This window comes from Coregonus clupeaformis, chromosome 37 (assembly GCF_020615455.1).
Source record: "Coregonus clupeaformis isolate EN_2021a chromosome 37, ASM2061545v1, whole genome shotgun sequence".
Classification (NCBI taxonomy): Eukaryota; Metazoa; Chordata; class Actinopteri; order Salmoniformes; family Salmonidae; genus Coregonus; species Coregonus clupeaformis.
Window position 1 is genome coordinate 18,767,767 of NC_059228.1, and position 15,701 is coordinate 18,783,467.

Consider the following 15,701-nt stretch of genomic DNA (forward strand, 5'->3'; position numbering starts at 1 on the left):
TTTATTGATAATAGTTTTACAAATTCTTTGAATAATGTGGCTAATACAGGTATACTTTATACTGACATTTCTGACCACTTTCTAATTTTCCACTTCTCTTTGGCAGCTGAAAATGAACACATGGAAATGATTAGTAGCATTAAAAGGTAGAATATTTAACAGAAGTAATTTTGAGCGCTTTAAGATGTTGATTGGTATTTCATGGGAATTTGTATAATCAGTCTGCTTACCAGACTCATCTTTCAATTCTGTATTTCACATCTGCTTTCTCTTCGTTAAACCACATAAGAAAGCAGCAGATGGGTTCTGGAAACCATGGTTTACAACCGGTCTAAAAAAATCCTCAGTTAAAAAAACAAGTTGTATAAAAAGTTTCTCACAAATCCCCTGAATTCTGCAAATTACAAAAAGTATAAGAACAAATTTACTCACGTACTTCGGATATCTAAAAATATATATTTTACTAACAAATTCCAAGAATCCTTAAATATAAATTCTACTTGGAAAATCATCAATCAACTGTTGAAATAAGAGAAAGGCATCTACAACTATTCAGTCTCAATTTATTGTTGGAAATAAGACCTATAGTGATCCTGATGTTATTTCATGTGAATTTAATAACTCTTTTGTGAATGTGGGTTCCTCTCTGTCAAAGAAAATAGAGAAAACTGATGGAAATCCCCTGGATTACGTTAAGGGACATTTCCCTTCTCTGCTTCAGTTTGATCCTCCTGATGTAATGAAGTTGATGGAGGTAATTGGTAACTTAAATATGCACTATATATACAGAAGTATGTGGACACCCCTTCAAATTAGTGGATTCGGCTAGTTCAGCCACACCCGTTGCTGACAGGTGTATAAAATCGAGAACACTGCCATGCAATCTCCATAGACAAACATTGGCAGTAGAATGGCCCGTACTGAAGAGCTCAGTGACTTTCAACGTGGCACCGTCATAGGGATGCCACCTTTCCAACAAGTCAGTTCGTAAAATTTCTTCCCTGCTAGAGCTGCCCCGGTCAACTGTAAGTGTTATTGTGAAGTGTAAACATCTAGGAGCAACAACGGCTCAGCCGCCAAGTGATAGGCCACACAAGCTCACAGAACGGGACCGCTGAGCGCTGAAGCACGTAAAAATCGTCTGTCCTCGGTTGTAGCACTCACTAACGACTTCCAAACTGCCTAAGATCACCATGCGCAATGCCAAGCATCGGCTGGAGTGGTGTAAAGCTCGCCGCCATTGGACTCTGGAGCAGTGGAAACGCGTTCTCTGGAATGATGAATCACGCTTCACCATTTGGCAGTCCAACGGACTAATCTGGGTTTGGCGCATGCCAGGAGAACGCTACCTGCCCGAATGCATAGTGCCAACTGTAAAGTTTGGTGGAGGAGTTATAATGGTCTGGGGTTGTTTTTCATGGCTTGGGCTAGGCCCCTTAGTTCCAGTGAAGGGAAATCTTAACACAATGACATTCTAGACAATTCTGTGCTTCCAACTTTGTGGCAACAGTTTGGGGAAGGCCCTTTCCTGTTTCAGCATGACAATGCCCCCGTGCTCAAAGCGAGGTCAATACAAAAATTGTTTGTCGAGATCGGTGTGGAAGAACTTGACTGGCCTGCACAGATCCCTGACCTCAACCCCATCAAGCACCTTTTGGATGAATTGGAAACGGCGACTGCGAGCCAGGCCTAATCACCAAACCATCAGTGCCCAACCTCACTAATGTTATTTTGGCTGAATGGTAGCAAGTCCCTGCAGCAATGTTCCAACATCTAGTGGAAAGCCTTCCCAGAAGAGTGGAGGCTGTTATAGCAGCAAAGGGGGGACCAACTCCATATTAATGCCCATGATTTTGGAATGAGATGTTCGACGAGCAGGTGTCCATATACTTTTGGCCATGTAGTGTATATCTTCACCAAATCAATGCAAATTGGTATTGTTCCTAAAGATTGGAAAATTGCAGAAGTTATCCCCTCCTCTAAATCTGGGGATCCCAGATCTTTTACAAATTATCGGCCAATATCTGTACAACCATGTTTTTCTAAAATCCTAGAAAAATTGGTGTATAAGAGAACGTTGAAACATTTAATTTAACACTGTATTCTATATGAGCACCAATATGGTTTTCGTAAAAACTACTCCACAGATATGGCTCTTTTACAATTTGTGGATAAAATCTTTACAGCCCTGAACAACAATTAATACGCTCTTGGCATCTTTTTAGATTAATCCAAAGAATTTGACACGGTTGATCATGAAATATTACTTCCTAAATTGCATTATTACGTTTTTCATGATTATTCATATAATTGGCTATATAGTTATGTTTATGATGCCGAACAATTTGTTTATGCAAACGGCTGTGCATCTACCAGAGCCAATATATCCTGTGGCGTGCCACAGAGTCCGATAATTGGACCTTTGTTATTCCTAATCTATATCTATGACCTTTCTGCTGTGTCTTCTATCACACTTCACATTCTCTTTGCTGATGATACCAATTCTATTTTATCACACAAGAATTTTGATTAACTAATTAATGACGCCAACTCAGGCATGGACACATTTTCTGAATGGTTCCAGATGCGACTCGTTTCAGGAAACTAGGCATATATCGCACGTCACAACTTCACAGGAGAGGCATATTTTTTATATGATTTCTGGAACGTGATCTTTTATGTGCCTTAATAACAAACTTGTAAGCCATCTGTAAATACTAATACATTTGTTAAATTACGAGCCAGTTGGTTTAGCTACGGAAAAAGACAGGAACCTTCCAGCTAGCCATTATTGGCTGAGATAATGGCTGGGCTGGACATGCTGAGAGATGAGTTTGGATGGGTCTGCCATGTAGCATGCATCTGTCTAACATGAGCTGCTCAGTATGTGTAGGTAATCCTTTCTAACGCGGCTTTTTTTGAACGATATCATGAAGAACTGCAAAAGTGTTGCTAATGCTCTCGACTTTCTGGAGGACGATCGTGCCATGCTGACTCTGAAAAAGAATCAGACGATGAGGAAATCTGATTTAGTTTTTTTTTTAAATCATTGAATCAGACATTGTAGACTCTTCTGAAACGGCGATCAACAGTGTTTTCACAGAAGAAGTTGACGGAGTTTTGAAATCAGTGGAATGCCGGGTGGAAGCAGAGTATGAGATCGATGGACAAAATTCTGGCGTTTGATTGTAAATATGCGGAGGGAGTCAAAAAGAGAACACGAAGGCTGTTGTATAAAACCTGTCTCTGGATTGCATTGTCAAACTAAGGGCAACTATGGTATCCATAACAGAGGGAGAAGCGTTCATCCATGTATACGGGTAAGAGTCTAGCTAGCTTCATTTTCAGATATGTTTCTAATTTTCAGTCGTTTTCATTGCAAGTTAAAGCGTACTGTTAGTTAGCTAGCTAACATTAGCTGGCTGGCTCGCTAGCTAACGTTACGTGTATGATCTGTGTAGTAATATTATTCATATCTCAGAAACCCATTTGCATTGCTAGTTATAGCCTAATGTTAGCTAGCTAGCTAACTTTGAACCTAGTTGGTTAACTTTAGCTACCTGTAGATTCATGCATGGTAGTAACATTATGAGTTGGGATTATGGTTTAGCTAGCTAGCTGTACCGTTTACACCTTCTGTATCCTGTGCATGTGACAATTTTAAACGTGTGGGTTTATTGGTGTTAAAATACACCAGTTATGCTATTTTGGACCATCAGGCTGTTGTCATGCAGCCTGTCGTTTTTGTGTTTATACTTTTTTTCATTATGACAACAACAAGTTTAATGTCGTACGACAATAGAATGTTTAGGATGTCACTGCGACAACTGTCTACAGACATGTAGATAGATGTAGTATAAACCAGCCTATAGTCTTGAAATCTTTGGTTGAGTACACTGCCGTACTCGTTCTGTTTAGCACATGGCCTCACGTGAATCCTTAAAGAGATGGGTGTGGCTAAGGCTTAAGAGGGTCTGAACGATGCTGAATGGTTGTAGACAAAGAGCTCTCCTGTAGGTGTACCAAAACATTCAAGGGCCATTTTCTCAAAAGTGGGGTTACAAGTTTATCAACTTTGAAAGCAGAATGACTTTCCCATTGTTCCTCAACTGTAGTGTATAATATACAATATACCATTTTCCAGCTCTGACTCTACTTTCATCCAATGGAAAAAACACTTTCATTTTTTTGTACATAAGATCGAGCCAGTCGGTCACAGATAAACAAATTATCTTTAAAATTTTACAAAATTCTACTTAATTGTATTCACTAGTAAGAATAATAAATATTGTTTAATTTTTTTAAAAAGCCAATTGGTGGCAATGAAACGGAACAAGTCACATCCACTAGATTCCTCAGAGTTCTAATTGATGAAAAGTTGTCCTGGAAAGATCATATTCAATTTGTCTGCAGCAAAGTGATGAAATCTGTTCATATAATCAGAAAGATGAGTGATTTGGTTCATCAGGCTTGCTTCCTAACTCTATACTATAACTTAATTTACCCATGTCTCATTAACTGTAATATTGTCTGGGTCAGTACATATGCCTCCTACCTACACAAATTACTCATCATACAAAATACATTTGCAAGACCAGCCACCACCTCAAATTACCTGGCTCCATCTGCACCTTTGTTTAAGAAACTCAATATCTTGTCTTTTTACAACATTAATGTACGCCAATTATACACTTTCATCTACAAATACTCATACCTCCCAGACAGTTTACCTAAACCCTTCAATGGATTCTTCCAGGTTAATTCTGAAATCCATCTATTTAACACTGCGATAACCTTCACCCTCTCCACTGCTGCACTTCACACAGTCAATTCTGTATCAGATATAGAGGTACCATACTCTGGAATTCTTATCTTCACATTGCCAAAACATCATCATCCCTCAATAACTTCAAGCAAAGACTGGGGGTCAGCCTGATGACAACACAACAAACACTTAAACTTTTATATATTTTTGTATATTTTTGTGATTACTGATTAATTATTTTATACATTTATAATTAGTAGGTTTTGTTATCTGTTTTAACAAACCTTTTTAAATTTTTGTACTTATGTACTGTATATTTTTTTTTTTTTGTGGTGTGGTTTTCATGTAAGCCCATGGGCTTTCAACCACACCTGCACTGTTTGTTGTTGTTTTTAAATCTGCATTGTCTCACTTGTTTTCAAATATAAAAGTTATCAGTATCTTTGTTTAGATTGTGCTGTTTGTGATTGATGAGTTGTGGTGAAACTGTACATTGCGTACATCTTGTCTGGGTCATTCACTTTCCCCCACAGTCAAATAAACAAGGCTAAATATACAGGCTAACTTCATTTAACATCTCATTGCCAGGAGTGCATTAGTCAGGCTAACAGCACACACACACATGCGCATTTGCGCACAGATGCACGCGCACACACACAGTGAGTTCAAAATGGTATTATGTAAGCATGTTTCAGACAGCAGAGCCCTGGGGCAGCCAAACAGGCAGTCATATCATAAATAAGGCACTCTGCTAAAATGGTTCTCTCATGGAGGACGCTCAGCAAAAGTGCCCTTCGTGTGGCTTTACTGACAACACAAGTCCCCAGGATGGTGGTGGGTTTCCTGTTTTACTCTGACTGTTTTCTGTACACTAAGATCGTCTGCATTATGATTGTAAATCAGTCTTTATTGTGTAAATTATGTGTAATTTACAATTCAAATAAATTTTATAGATTAAAACACTTATAATGCTGTAATGGAAATGGGGATATTGTCGGTAAACTTGAGAGGGTTGCTTATCTGTTGGTTAGCTAGCAGACATGGCTTTCTATGACTATTCCTAGAGTCTGTTTAATCTGGATTACCTACTGTACTAAGGCGTCTCATCACATGCATCACATTTCACATTTTAGTCATTTAGCAGACGCTTTTATCCAGAGTGACTTACAGTAATGAGTGCATACATTTTCGTACTCAGACTCATGTCCTTAAGAAGCGGTTCATGATAACATCTGCTTAAGTTATAGCTGCTCACACATGCTCGTTACGGAGAGAGAGTGAGGGGTGGAATACATGGATCCAGGTGTACTTCATTTGGACTATGCTTTATACAGTGTAGGAGACCAACCCACTGCGGACTAGGGTTCCACCCAGATAAGCAATAGCTTTGGATTGCACATTTGCTACTGTTTATTATAAATGTATTAACTTTTGTGTTTGGTGTTTTTGCACATGATTTATCAGTACAAATTAGAGCATAGACCTATGTCCTGTCCCCTTTGCCACACAGAGTCTCTTTCAGAGAATATTGTCATACAAAATCTGTACCAAACATTTAGCTTTGCAAATGTGGATGTTCGGTGTGTCGCGTCTAGTCTCATCTTGGAGTCAGTGCAACCATTCTATGTTCAAGGAGAACAAACACCTGCTTTTTTTTTGGTTTTATTTTTTAAACAATACAAAACATACACACAAACATAGACGCACACAAACATCCACAACATCACCCCTGCCCAGACCCACCTGATCACACCCCCATCTCCAGCACCCGTATCACTCTCCGCCACATGGCCTCAAACTGTACCAATTTGACCTTTCCATTGTGTTAACGATGGAGGATTGGTTGATTTCCAGTTTCAGTAGAATTTTTTTTCAAGATGATTGACGAGAAAAGTATCGTTCCAACCCATCGGATATCTCACTGCACCCTCACATGCCATGTCTTGAAATATGCAGACAGATTACATTGTAGTACTTCTGATAGCCAACTTTCTAACTCCGCCCATAACTTTTGGACTTTATAGCATTCCCAGAAGGCATGGATTATTGAGTCATTGTTAGTTTTACACCTAAGACATGACTCTGCCGTTGTGCTGTAGAATTTGTGAATTTTGTCTCGTGTAATACATTTGTCCATCGTACTGCCAGATGGTGAAATGTGATTCATCACTCCAGTGAATGCGTTTCCACTGCTCCAGAGTCCAATGGCGGCAAGCTTTACACCATTCCAGCCGAAGCTTGGCATTGCGCATGATGATTTTAGGCTTGTGTGCGGCTGCTCAACCATGGAAACCCATTTCATGAAGCTCCCGATGAACAGTTCTTGTGCTGACGTTGCTTCCAGAGGCAGTTTGGAACTCCATAATGAGTGTTGCAACCGAGGACAGATGATTTTTATGGGCTTCAGCACTCGGCGGTCCCATTCTGTGAGCTTGTGTGGCCTACCACTTCGCGGCTGAGCCGTTGTTGCTCCTAGACGTTTCCACTTCACAATAACAGCACTTACAGTTGACCGAGACAGCTCTAGCAGGGCAGAAATTTGACAAACTGACTTGTTGGAAAGGTGGCACCCTATGACGGTGCCACGTTGAAAGTCAATGAGCTCTTCAGTAAGGCCATTCTATTGCCAATGTTTGTCTATGGAGATTGCATGGCTGTGTGCTCAATTTTATACACCTGTCACCAACAGGTGAGGCTGAAATAGCCAAATCCACTAATTTGAAGGGGTGTCCACATACTTTTGCATCCTACCTGGCAGGCCGCTCCTACCAGGTGACGTGGAGAGGATCTGTGTCTGCACCATGTACTCCCACTACTGGTGTCCCCCAGGGCTCAGTTCTAGACCCGCTCCTCTTCTCTCTCTACACCAAGTCACTCGGCTCTGTTATATCCTAACATGGTCTCTCCTATCATTGCTGTGCAGATGACACTCAACTACTTTCTCCTTCCCCCTTCTGACACCCAGGTGGCGACATGCATTTCCGCGTGCCTGGCAGATATCTCAACTGGAAGTCGGCCCACCACCTCAAGCTCAGCCTCGACAAGACAAAGCTGCTCTTCCTCCCGGGAAGGCCTGCCTGCTCAAAGACCTCTCCTTTACGGTTGACAACTCCACAGTGTCTCCCTCCCACAGTGCGAAGAACCTTGGCATGACCCTGGACAACACACTGTCGTTCTCTGCAAACATCAAAGCAGTGACTCACTCCTACAGGTTCATGCTCTACAACATCTGTAGAGTGCAACCCTACCTCACACAAGAAGCTGCGCAGGTCCTAATCCAGGCACTTGTCCTCTCCCATCTGGACTACTGCAGCTTGCTGTTAGCTGGGCTCCACGTTTGTGCCGTCAAACCCCTGCAACTTATCCAGAACGCTGCCTGGTTCTCCCATGTCACCCTGCTTCTCCGCAAACTCCATTGGCTTCCAGTTGAAGCTTGCATCAACTACAAGACCATGGTGCTTGCCTACGGAACAGCAAGAGGAACTGCCCCTCCCTACCTTCAGGCTATGCTCAAACCTAACGCCCCAACCCGGGCACTCTGTTCTGCCACCTCTCTTTTGGCCATCTCACCCCTACGGTAGGGCAGCTCCCGCACAGCCCAGTCCAAGCTCTTCTCTATCCTGGCACCCCACTGGTGGAACCAGCTGCCCCCTGAAGCTAGGACAGCAGAGTCTCTACCAATCTACAGAAAACTCCTGAAACCCTTCCTCTTCAAAGAGTATCTTAAATGATCCCCCTCCCCGCCTCGACACCCACGCTAAGCTTGTCCCAACCTCCCATCCTTGCCCACCCAAGCTAAGCTTGTCCCAACCTCCCATCCTTGCCCACCCTCTCCTACTGTACCTCTCAGACACACTTACACTCATCCATCGACTTACACATCCTCTCATTCATTCCCGCCCAACATATACCCTATTCATCCACACACCCATCCTCTCCCACCCTCCTACACATTCATATTGACCATCCCTCACTCTTCCCTCACCCTCCCATTCATATACACAAACATATACAGTGAGGGGAAAAATAATTTGATCCCCTGCTGATTTTGTACGTTTGCCCACTGACAAAGACATGATCAGTCTATAATTTTAATGGTAGGTTTATTTGAACAGTGAGAGACAGAATAACAACAACAAAAATCCAGAAAAACGCATGTCAAAAATGTTATAAATTGATTTGCATTTTAATGAGGGAAATAAGTATTTGACCCCTCTGCAAAACATGACTTAGTACGTGGTGGCAAAACCCTTGTTGGCAATCACAGAGGTCAGACGTTTCTTGTAGTTGGCCACCAGGTTTGCACACATCTCAGGAGGGATTTTGTCCCACTCCTCTTTGCAGATCTTCACCAAGTCATTAAGGTTTCGAGGCTGACGTTTGGCAACTCGAGCCTTCAGCTCCCTCCACAGATTTTCTATGGGATTAACATCTGGAGACTGGCTAGGCCACTCCAGGACCTTAATGTGCTTCTTCTTGAGCCACTCCTTTGTTGCCTTGGCCGTGTGTTTTGGGTCATTGTCATGCTGGAATACCCATCCACGACCCATTTTCAATGCCCTGGCTGAGGGAAGGAGGTTCTCACCCAAGATTTGACGGTACATGGCCCCATCCATCGTCCCTTTGATGCGGTGAAGTTGTCCTGTCCCCTTAGCAGAAAAACACCCCCCAAAGCATAATGTTTCCACCTCCATGTTTGACGGTGGGGATGGTGTTCTTGGGGTCATAGGTAGCATTCCTCCTCCTCCAAACACGGCGAGTTGAGTTGATGCCAAAGAGCTCGATTTTGGTCTCATCTGACCACAACACTTTCACCCAGTTCTCCTCTGAATCATTCAGATGTTCATTGGCAAACTTCAGACGGCCCTGTATATGTGCTTTCTTGAGCAGGGGGACCTTGCGGGCGCTGCAGGATTTCAGTCCTTCACGGCGTAGTGTGTTACCAATTGTTTTCTTGGTGACTATGGTCCTAGCTGCCTTGAGATCAATGACAAGATCCTCCCGTGTAGTTCTGGGCTGATTCCTCACCGTTCTCATGATCATTGCAACTCCACAAGGTGATATCTTGCATGGAGCCCCAGGCCGAGGGAGATTGACAGTTATTTTGTGTTTCTTCCATTTGCGAATAATCGCACCAACTGTTGTCACCTTCTCACCAAGCTGCTTGGCGATGGTCTTGTTGCCCATTCCAGCCTTGTGTAGGTCTACAATCTTGTCCCTGACATCCTTGGAGAGCTCTTTGGTCTTGGCCATGGTGGAGAGTTTGGAATCTGATTGATTGCTTCTGTGGACAGGTGTCTTTTATACAGGTAACACTCCCTTTAAGAGTGTGCTCCTAATCTCAGCTCGTTACCTGTATAAAAGACACCTGGGAGCCAGAAATCTTTCTGATTGAGAGGGGGTCAAAAACGTATTTCCCTCATTAAAATACAAATCAATTTATAACATTTTTGACATGCGTTTTTCTGGATTTTTGTTGTTATTCTGCCTCTCACTGTTCAAATAAGCCTACCATTAAAATTATAGACTGATCATTTCTTTGTCTGTGGGCAAAATCAGCAGGGGATCAAATACTTTTTCCACCTCACTGTATACACCTACACATCCATAGAACAGTTGTTGACATACACTACATGGCAATTGTTTGTAACTTTATATTGTATTTTTTTTATTCTTTCTTAAAACTGCATTGTTGGTTAAGGGCTTGTTAGTATGCATTTCACTGTAAGGTCTACACCTGTTGTATTCGGCGCATGTGACAAATAAAAATTGATTTGACATTCTAGACAATTCTGTGCTTCCAACTTTGTGGCAACAGTTTGGGTATGATAATGCCCCCGTGCACAAAGCGAGGACCGTACAGAAATGGTTTGTCGAGGTTGGTGTGGAAGAACTTGACTAGCCTGCACAGAGCCCTGACCTCAACCCCATCAAATACCTTTGGGATGAATTGGAATGTCGACTGCGAGCCAGGCCTAATCGCCCAACATCAGTGCTTGACCTCACTAATGCGCTTGTGGCTGAATGGAAGCAAGTCCCCGCAGCAATGTTCTAACATCTAGTGGAAAGCCTTCCCAGAAGAGTGATTTTGGAATGAGACGTTCGACGAGCAGGTGTCCACATACTTTTTGGTCATGTAGTGTACATGCTTTTTTTTTCCCTTTCTGAATTGTCTTTTCGGTGTCCATGTAGTCCATTGGTATTGGCTACTAGGAGTGGGCGATATACCGGTTTGATAGTAAAAACCGGTATTGTGCCGCGCCATGATATGGATTTAGCAATATCATGGATACCGCGATTTATTCAGAATTCATAAATTCGAATTTTGCATCAATATTTTTTTGTTCCAAATTTCAACTGAGTGATAGTACTAAGTAGCTACATCTTTTTTTTTTTTTTTTATCCAACCTTTCTTGGTTCTTACGAATAAAAGAATGTATGTTAATATGTTGACCTATTTTTATGAGCGCACGTCGCATGCACTTGTTGCACGCATGTAGTGCTAGCAACAAAGAAGTGTGCAGGCAGCTGCAGTTAGGAGGCAGGTTAACTATTGGGGGAAAACTTTACAATCCAGGATGAGCGAAAACACAGAAATTGATGTTGCTCAAGAGCAGGAGGATAAATTGGTTAAGAAGAAAGGGGGCACCTCTGTTGTTTGGAACTGGTTTGGCTTTAAAATCTCCGACCCCGACCAAAACACTACCCTATGCAAGTTGTGTCGTCGTGTTGTCTTAGCAAAAGGTGGAAACACGACCAACCTGTTCAATCACTTAAAAACATACATGTCCGTGAGTATGAACAATGCACCAGAATGCGTGAGACAGTAAGCCCAGGAGCTCGCCCGAAGACAAGCCAGACTCGCACTCAACAATCAATTATATCATCATTTGCTGCCGGTACTTGCTATGAGAAGACGAGCAAAAAATGGATAGACATCACAGCTGCGATTACAAATCACATAGCGAAGGACATGGTACCCGATTCAAACTGTGGAGAAAGAGGGGTTCAGAAAGTTGATTCAAACTCTGGACCCAAGATATGAGATCCCGAGCCGCAAATATTTTAGCCAAAAATGCCTGCCACAGCTTTACACAGAATGCTGGGACAGAGTTTACAGTGAGATAAATAACATTCCATTCTTCTCCACTACTGCCGATCTATGGTCAAGTCGTACCACAGAACCTTATATAAGCCTCACAATCCATTACATAGACGGTGACTGGAAACTGAAAAGTAAGTGCCTACAGACGTCTTATTTCCCAGACGACCACACCGGGGAAATAATTGCAGGTGGGCTGAGGGACATACTGTCGTCCTGGGGATTAAAAGAGTCGCGTCAAGTTTGTATGACGACCGACAGCGGATCGAACATGATCAAGGCATTGCAGCTGAACAAGTGGGCAAACCTTGGATGTTTCGGACACAGGCTGCACAATGCTATTGGTAAGTTTCAGGACTGTAGCCTAGGCCTACCCTGTATGATGCTTATTATTAAGAAAAATACAGCTCACATCAGCCATGTACCGTAGGCTAAATCTAAGCACATCAGATTTGTAAAATGTGTAACAGTTGAATGTAAATGCCGTAAATCCTCAAACAAAGATTAAAAGTTATATTGTATTGTGATTTCTATATAAAAATGCATTATTATTAATTATTATTGTATTGTGATTCGATTATTTTTCACCCTATTATTTTGATTTCTTATTCCCAATTTCCAGAGAGGAGTGTCCAAAACGCTCCCGGGCCACAGGGGTGTGCGATTTCCCGGGCCACAGGGGTTTGCAAAAAGGTGGTTAGCACGTTCTCATACAGCTGGAAAAAGCAGAAGGCCCTGATGACAGCACAGAATGAACTAAGCCTGCCCCTGCACAAGCTCATCACAGAATCTCCGACAAGGTGGGGATCTCGTCTGAAAATGATGGAAAGAGTCCTGGAGCAGGAAAAGGCCATTACACAGGTCCTGGCAGGGGACAAAAAGACACGGCACCTTGTACCTACCTGGCAAGACATCCAGGTCTTGGAATCAGTCACAGCAGCACTGAAGCCACTCCAGGACTTTACAGATGCCCTGTCAGGAGAAGCGTATGTGAGCGTGTCCTATTTGAAGCCTGTCATCAATCTGTTAAATGCAGAGGTTCTAAATCTGAGCAAGGACGATACAGAACTGACCAAAGAGATCAAGATCAAGGTTCTTGATTACTTGAATAACAAGTACACTGACCCTGCAACAGATGAGCTGCTCTCCATGGCTACCTTTCTAGATCCAAGGTTCAAGACCAGGTACATGTCCGCTGAGAAACTGGAGGACATTAAGGTATTTATTCATTTGTTCTTGTTTTATTGCTTCAAATGTAAAGCACTTTGGGCTGCATTTTATGTATGAAAGGTGCTATACAAATAAAGTTTAATTATTTTCATTTTTTAAGGTGAGAGCTGCCTCAGAGACCGAAGCCCTCCTGGTGGAGAACACAGCCCTGGGAAAATCGTCTCTTGCAGAGGATCACACTGACAGGGAGAAAGAAGCTTCCACTGCTCATCAATCAGGCAAGAAGCCCAAGAAGAGCCTTGGGAGCTTCTTTAAGCAGACCAGCAGTGCACCTGCCTCATGTTCAGAGAGGCAGATCATTGAGCAAGAGCTGAATAGCTACATTCTGGCAACGGCAGCAGACAGCGAGTCTGATCCTTTGGAGTGGTGGCGATTTCACGGATCTAATTTTCCACGTGTGAGTTGTCTGGCAAAGAAATACTTATGCATCCCTGCCACAAGTGCCCCCTCTGAGAGGGCATTCAGCACTGGGGGCAATGTGGTGACATGTCACAGGGCAGCACTAAAGCCAGAAACAGTCAACATGCTGGTATTCCTGGCACGGAACTTGTGAAGAAAGTTCTAGTGAAGATTTGTTGATATTGTTGATAATTGATGGTTGAGGCTTGAAAGGTTTAGTTTCAAACGGTTAGTTTTTTACATATCTACGGACCGTAGCCAAAACAAACACACGTATTTGAATTTGTAATTACCTTATTTTCTTTATCTCCTGTTATTTTTTATTTAATTTTACTTAATATCTAATTTATATATATATATATATATATATATAGGCCTACCTACCTCATGTTTACGGAATGCATGTTTGCACAATACAAATAAAAACTTTTCAGGTCCATACGGTCCAATGCCTCACTCTTTCTGGTTATATAAGGTTCAAATACATATTTTTCCTTAACTAATATAATTTAACCAAGAAGGGATATTAAAATGTGATTCATATTTTTTTACGTCATATATCGTGATATCATATCGATATCGTCTGGACAGTGGAAAATATCGTGATATGAATTTTAGCTCATATCGCCCACCCCTATTGGCTACTTCTGTCGTTACTTCATGGAGAAGACCAGTTATTTGGGGAAAGTATAGATTGTATTGGGGGGGGAGGGGGAAATGATATTGTCTCAACTTACTATCAGCTGGTCTCAGGCGTCGCTGCATGTAGCCTAGTGCGCCCATCGTTCTCTTCTACTAAGGCTTGTTTCTAGTCTCTCTCACTTATCTGCCTAAACCACAGTAAATTGGCCTATATTTCTGTGACATGGACTGAGAGGTTTGTTCTATAGCCATGTGTTTAAATGTCCCAGATGGCGGTGGGATGCTCTAAAAGCATATCTGTGCCCTCCCCTGGTCAGTCATCTGTGAGGGTAAGCCATCCTGTGGGGTGGACAGCTCAGAGGACACGCTCCACTCAAATGGCACTCAGGCTTCGGTTACCGCCACAACAACGGCCGCCGTGGAGGAAGACGTATGGGAACAGACTGCAGATAAGGGCTGCTAGAGTGATGCTCTCCGCCTGTGTTTTGAAAGTGTCTAACTCTTACCCCTGTCGTCTGTCTCTGTCTCCTCGTCTCTCCCCCATCCCCCCCAACAGCTGCCAGCACCAGTTGGCTCCAGGAGCATGTTGCAGACCTAAGTCGAAGGTAAGATCCCCTTTCAGTGAGTCATCCTGCTGTTTCGATCCTCCTTGTTTTTCCCCTTAGTCCACAAGTGGACAGTTTCCCTCAGGAGATGGATGCACCACAGTGTGTGTAATGTGACTAGCAGTCTGTCCCAATCAAACTGAGGTTAAAGGCCAAATAAAATATACACGACATGGGGTGTGGTATATTCAGCAACACGTTATGGAGTGTCTTTGTCAGGGAAAATATTGGCTTAATTGATTGAGCTTCTTGGGATGATTGTAAGGTATGGGAAGCAAGGGCCGGTGTCATGTCATTTCAAATCAAATCAAATGTTATTTGCCACGTGCCGAATACAACAGGTGCAGACCTTACAGTGAAATGCTTACTTACAAGCCCTTAACACTTTTTTATTTTCTTAAACTGCATTGTTGGTTAAGTAAAGAATTGATAAGTACAAAATAGCAAATTAAAAAGAAGCAGTCAAATAAAATAACAGTAGCGAGGCTATATACAGGGGGTACCGGTACAGAGTCAATGTGCGGGGGCACCGGTTAGTCGAGGAAATATGTACGTGGGTAGAGTTAAAGTTACTATGCATAAATAATAAACAGAGTAGCAGCAGCGTAAAAGAGTGGGTTGGGGTGGGCAATGCAAATAGTCTGGGTAGCCATGATTAGCTGTTCAGGAGTCGTATGGCTTGGGGGTAGAAGCTGTTAAGAAGCCTTTTTGACCTAGACTTGGCGCTCCGGTACCGCTTGCCGTGCGGTAGCAGAGAGAACAGTCTATGACTAGGGTGGCTCGAGTCTTTGACAATTTTTAGGGCCTTCCTCTGACACCGCCTGCTATAGAGGTCCTGGATGGCAGGAAGCTTGGCCCCAGTGATGTCCTGGGCCGTACGCACTACCCTCTATAGTGCCTTGCGGTCGGAGGCCGAGCAGTTGCCATACCAGACGGTGATGCAACCAGTCAGGATGCT

At 42.8% G+C, this 15,701-nt stretch overlaps 1 protein-coding gene across 4 annotated transcripts in view; it reads left to right on the forward strand.

The window, feature by feature from the left end:
- The window catches only part of LOC121553189 (zinc transporter 6-like), a 70,186-nt gene that overhangs the window by 41,058 nt on the left and 13,427 nt on the right, over positions 1-15,701 (forward strand). For 3 of the 4 annotated variants that reach the window (XM_041866176.2, XM_041866178.2, XM_041866179.2), the window contains one exon: positions 14,695-14,743. The exons of the other annotated variant lie outside the window; for it this stretch is intronic. In XM_041866176.2, the coding sequence (XP_041722110.2) occupies positions 14,695-14,743 (49 nt within the window). The remainder of the gene's footprint in view (positions 1-14,694; positions 14,744-15,701) is intronic. 4 annotated transcript variants of the gene reach the window in all.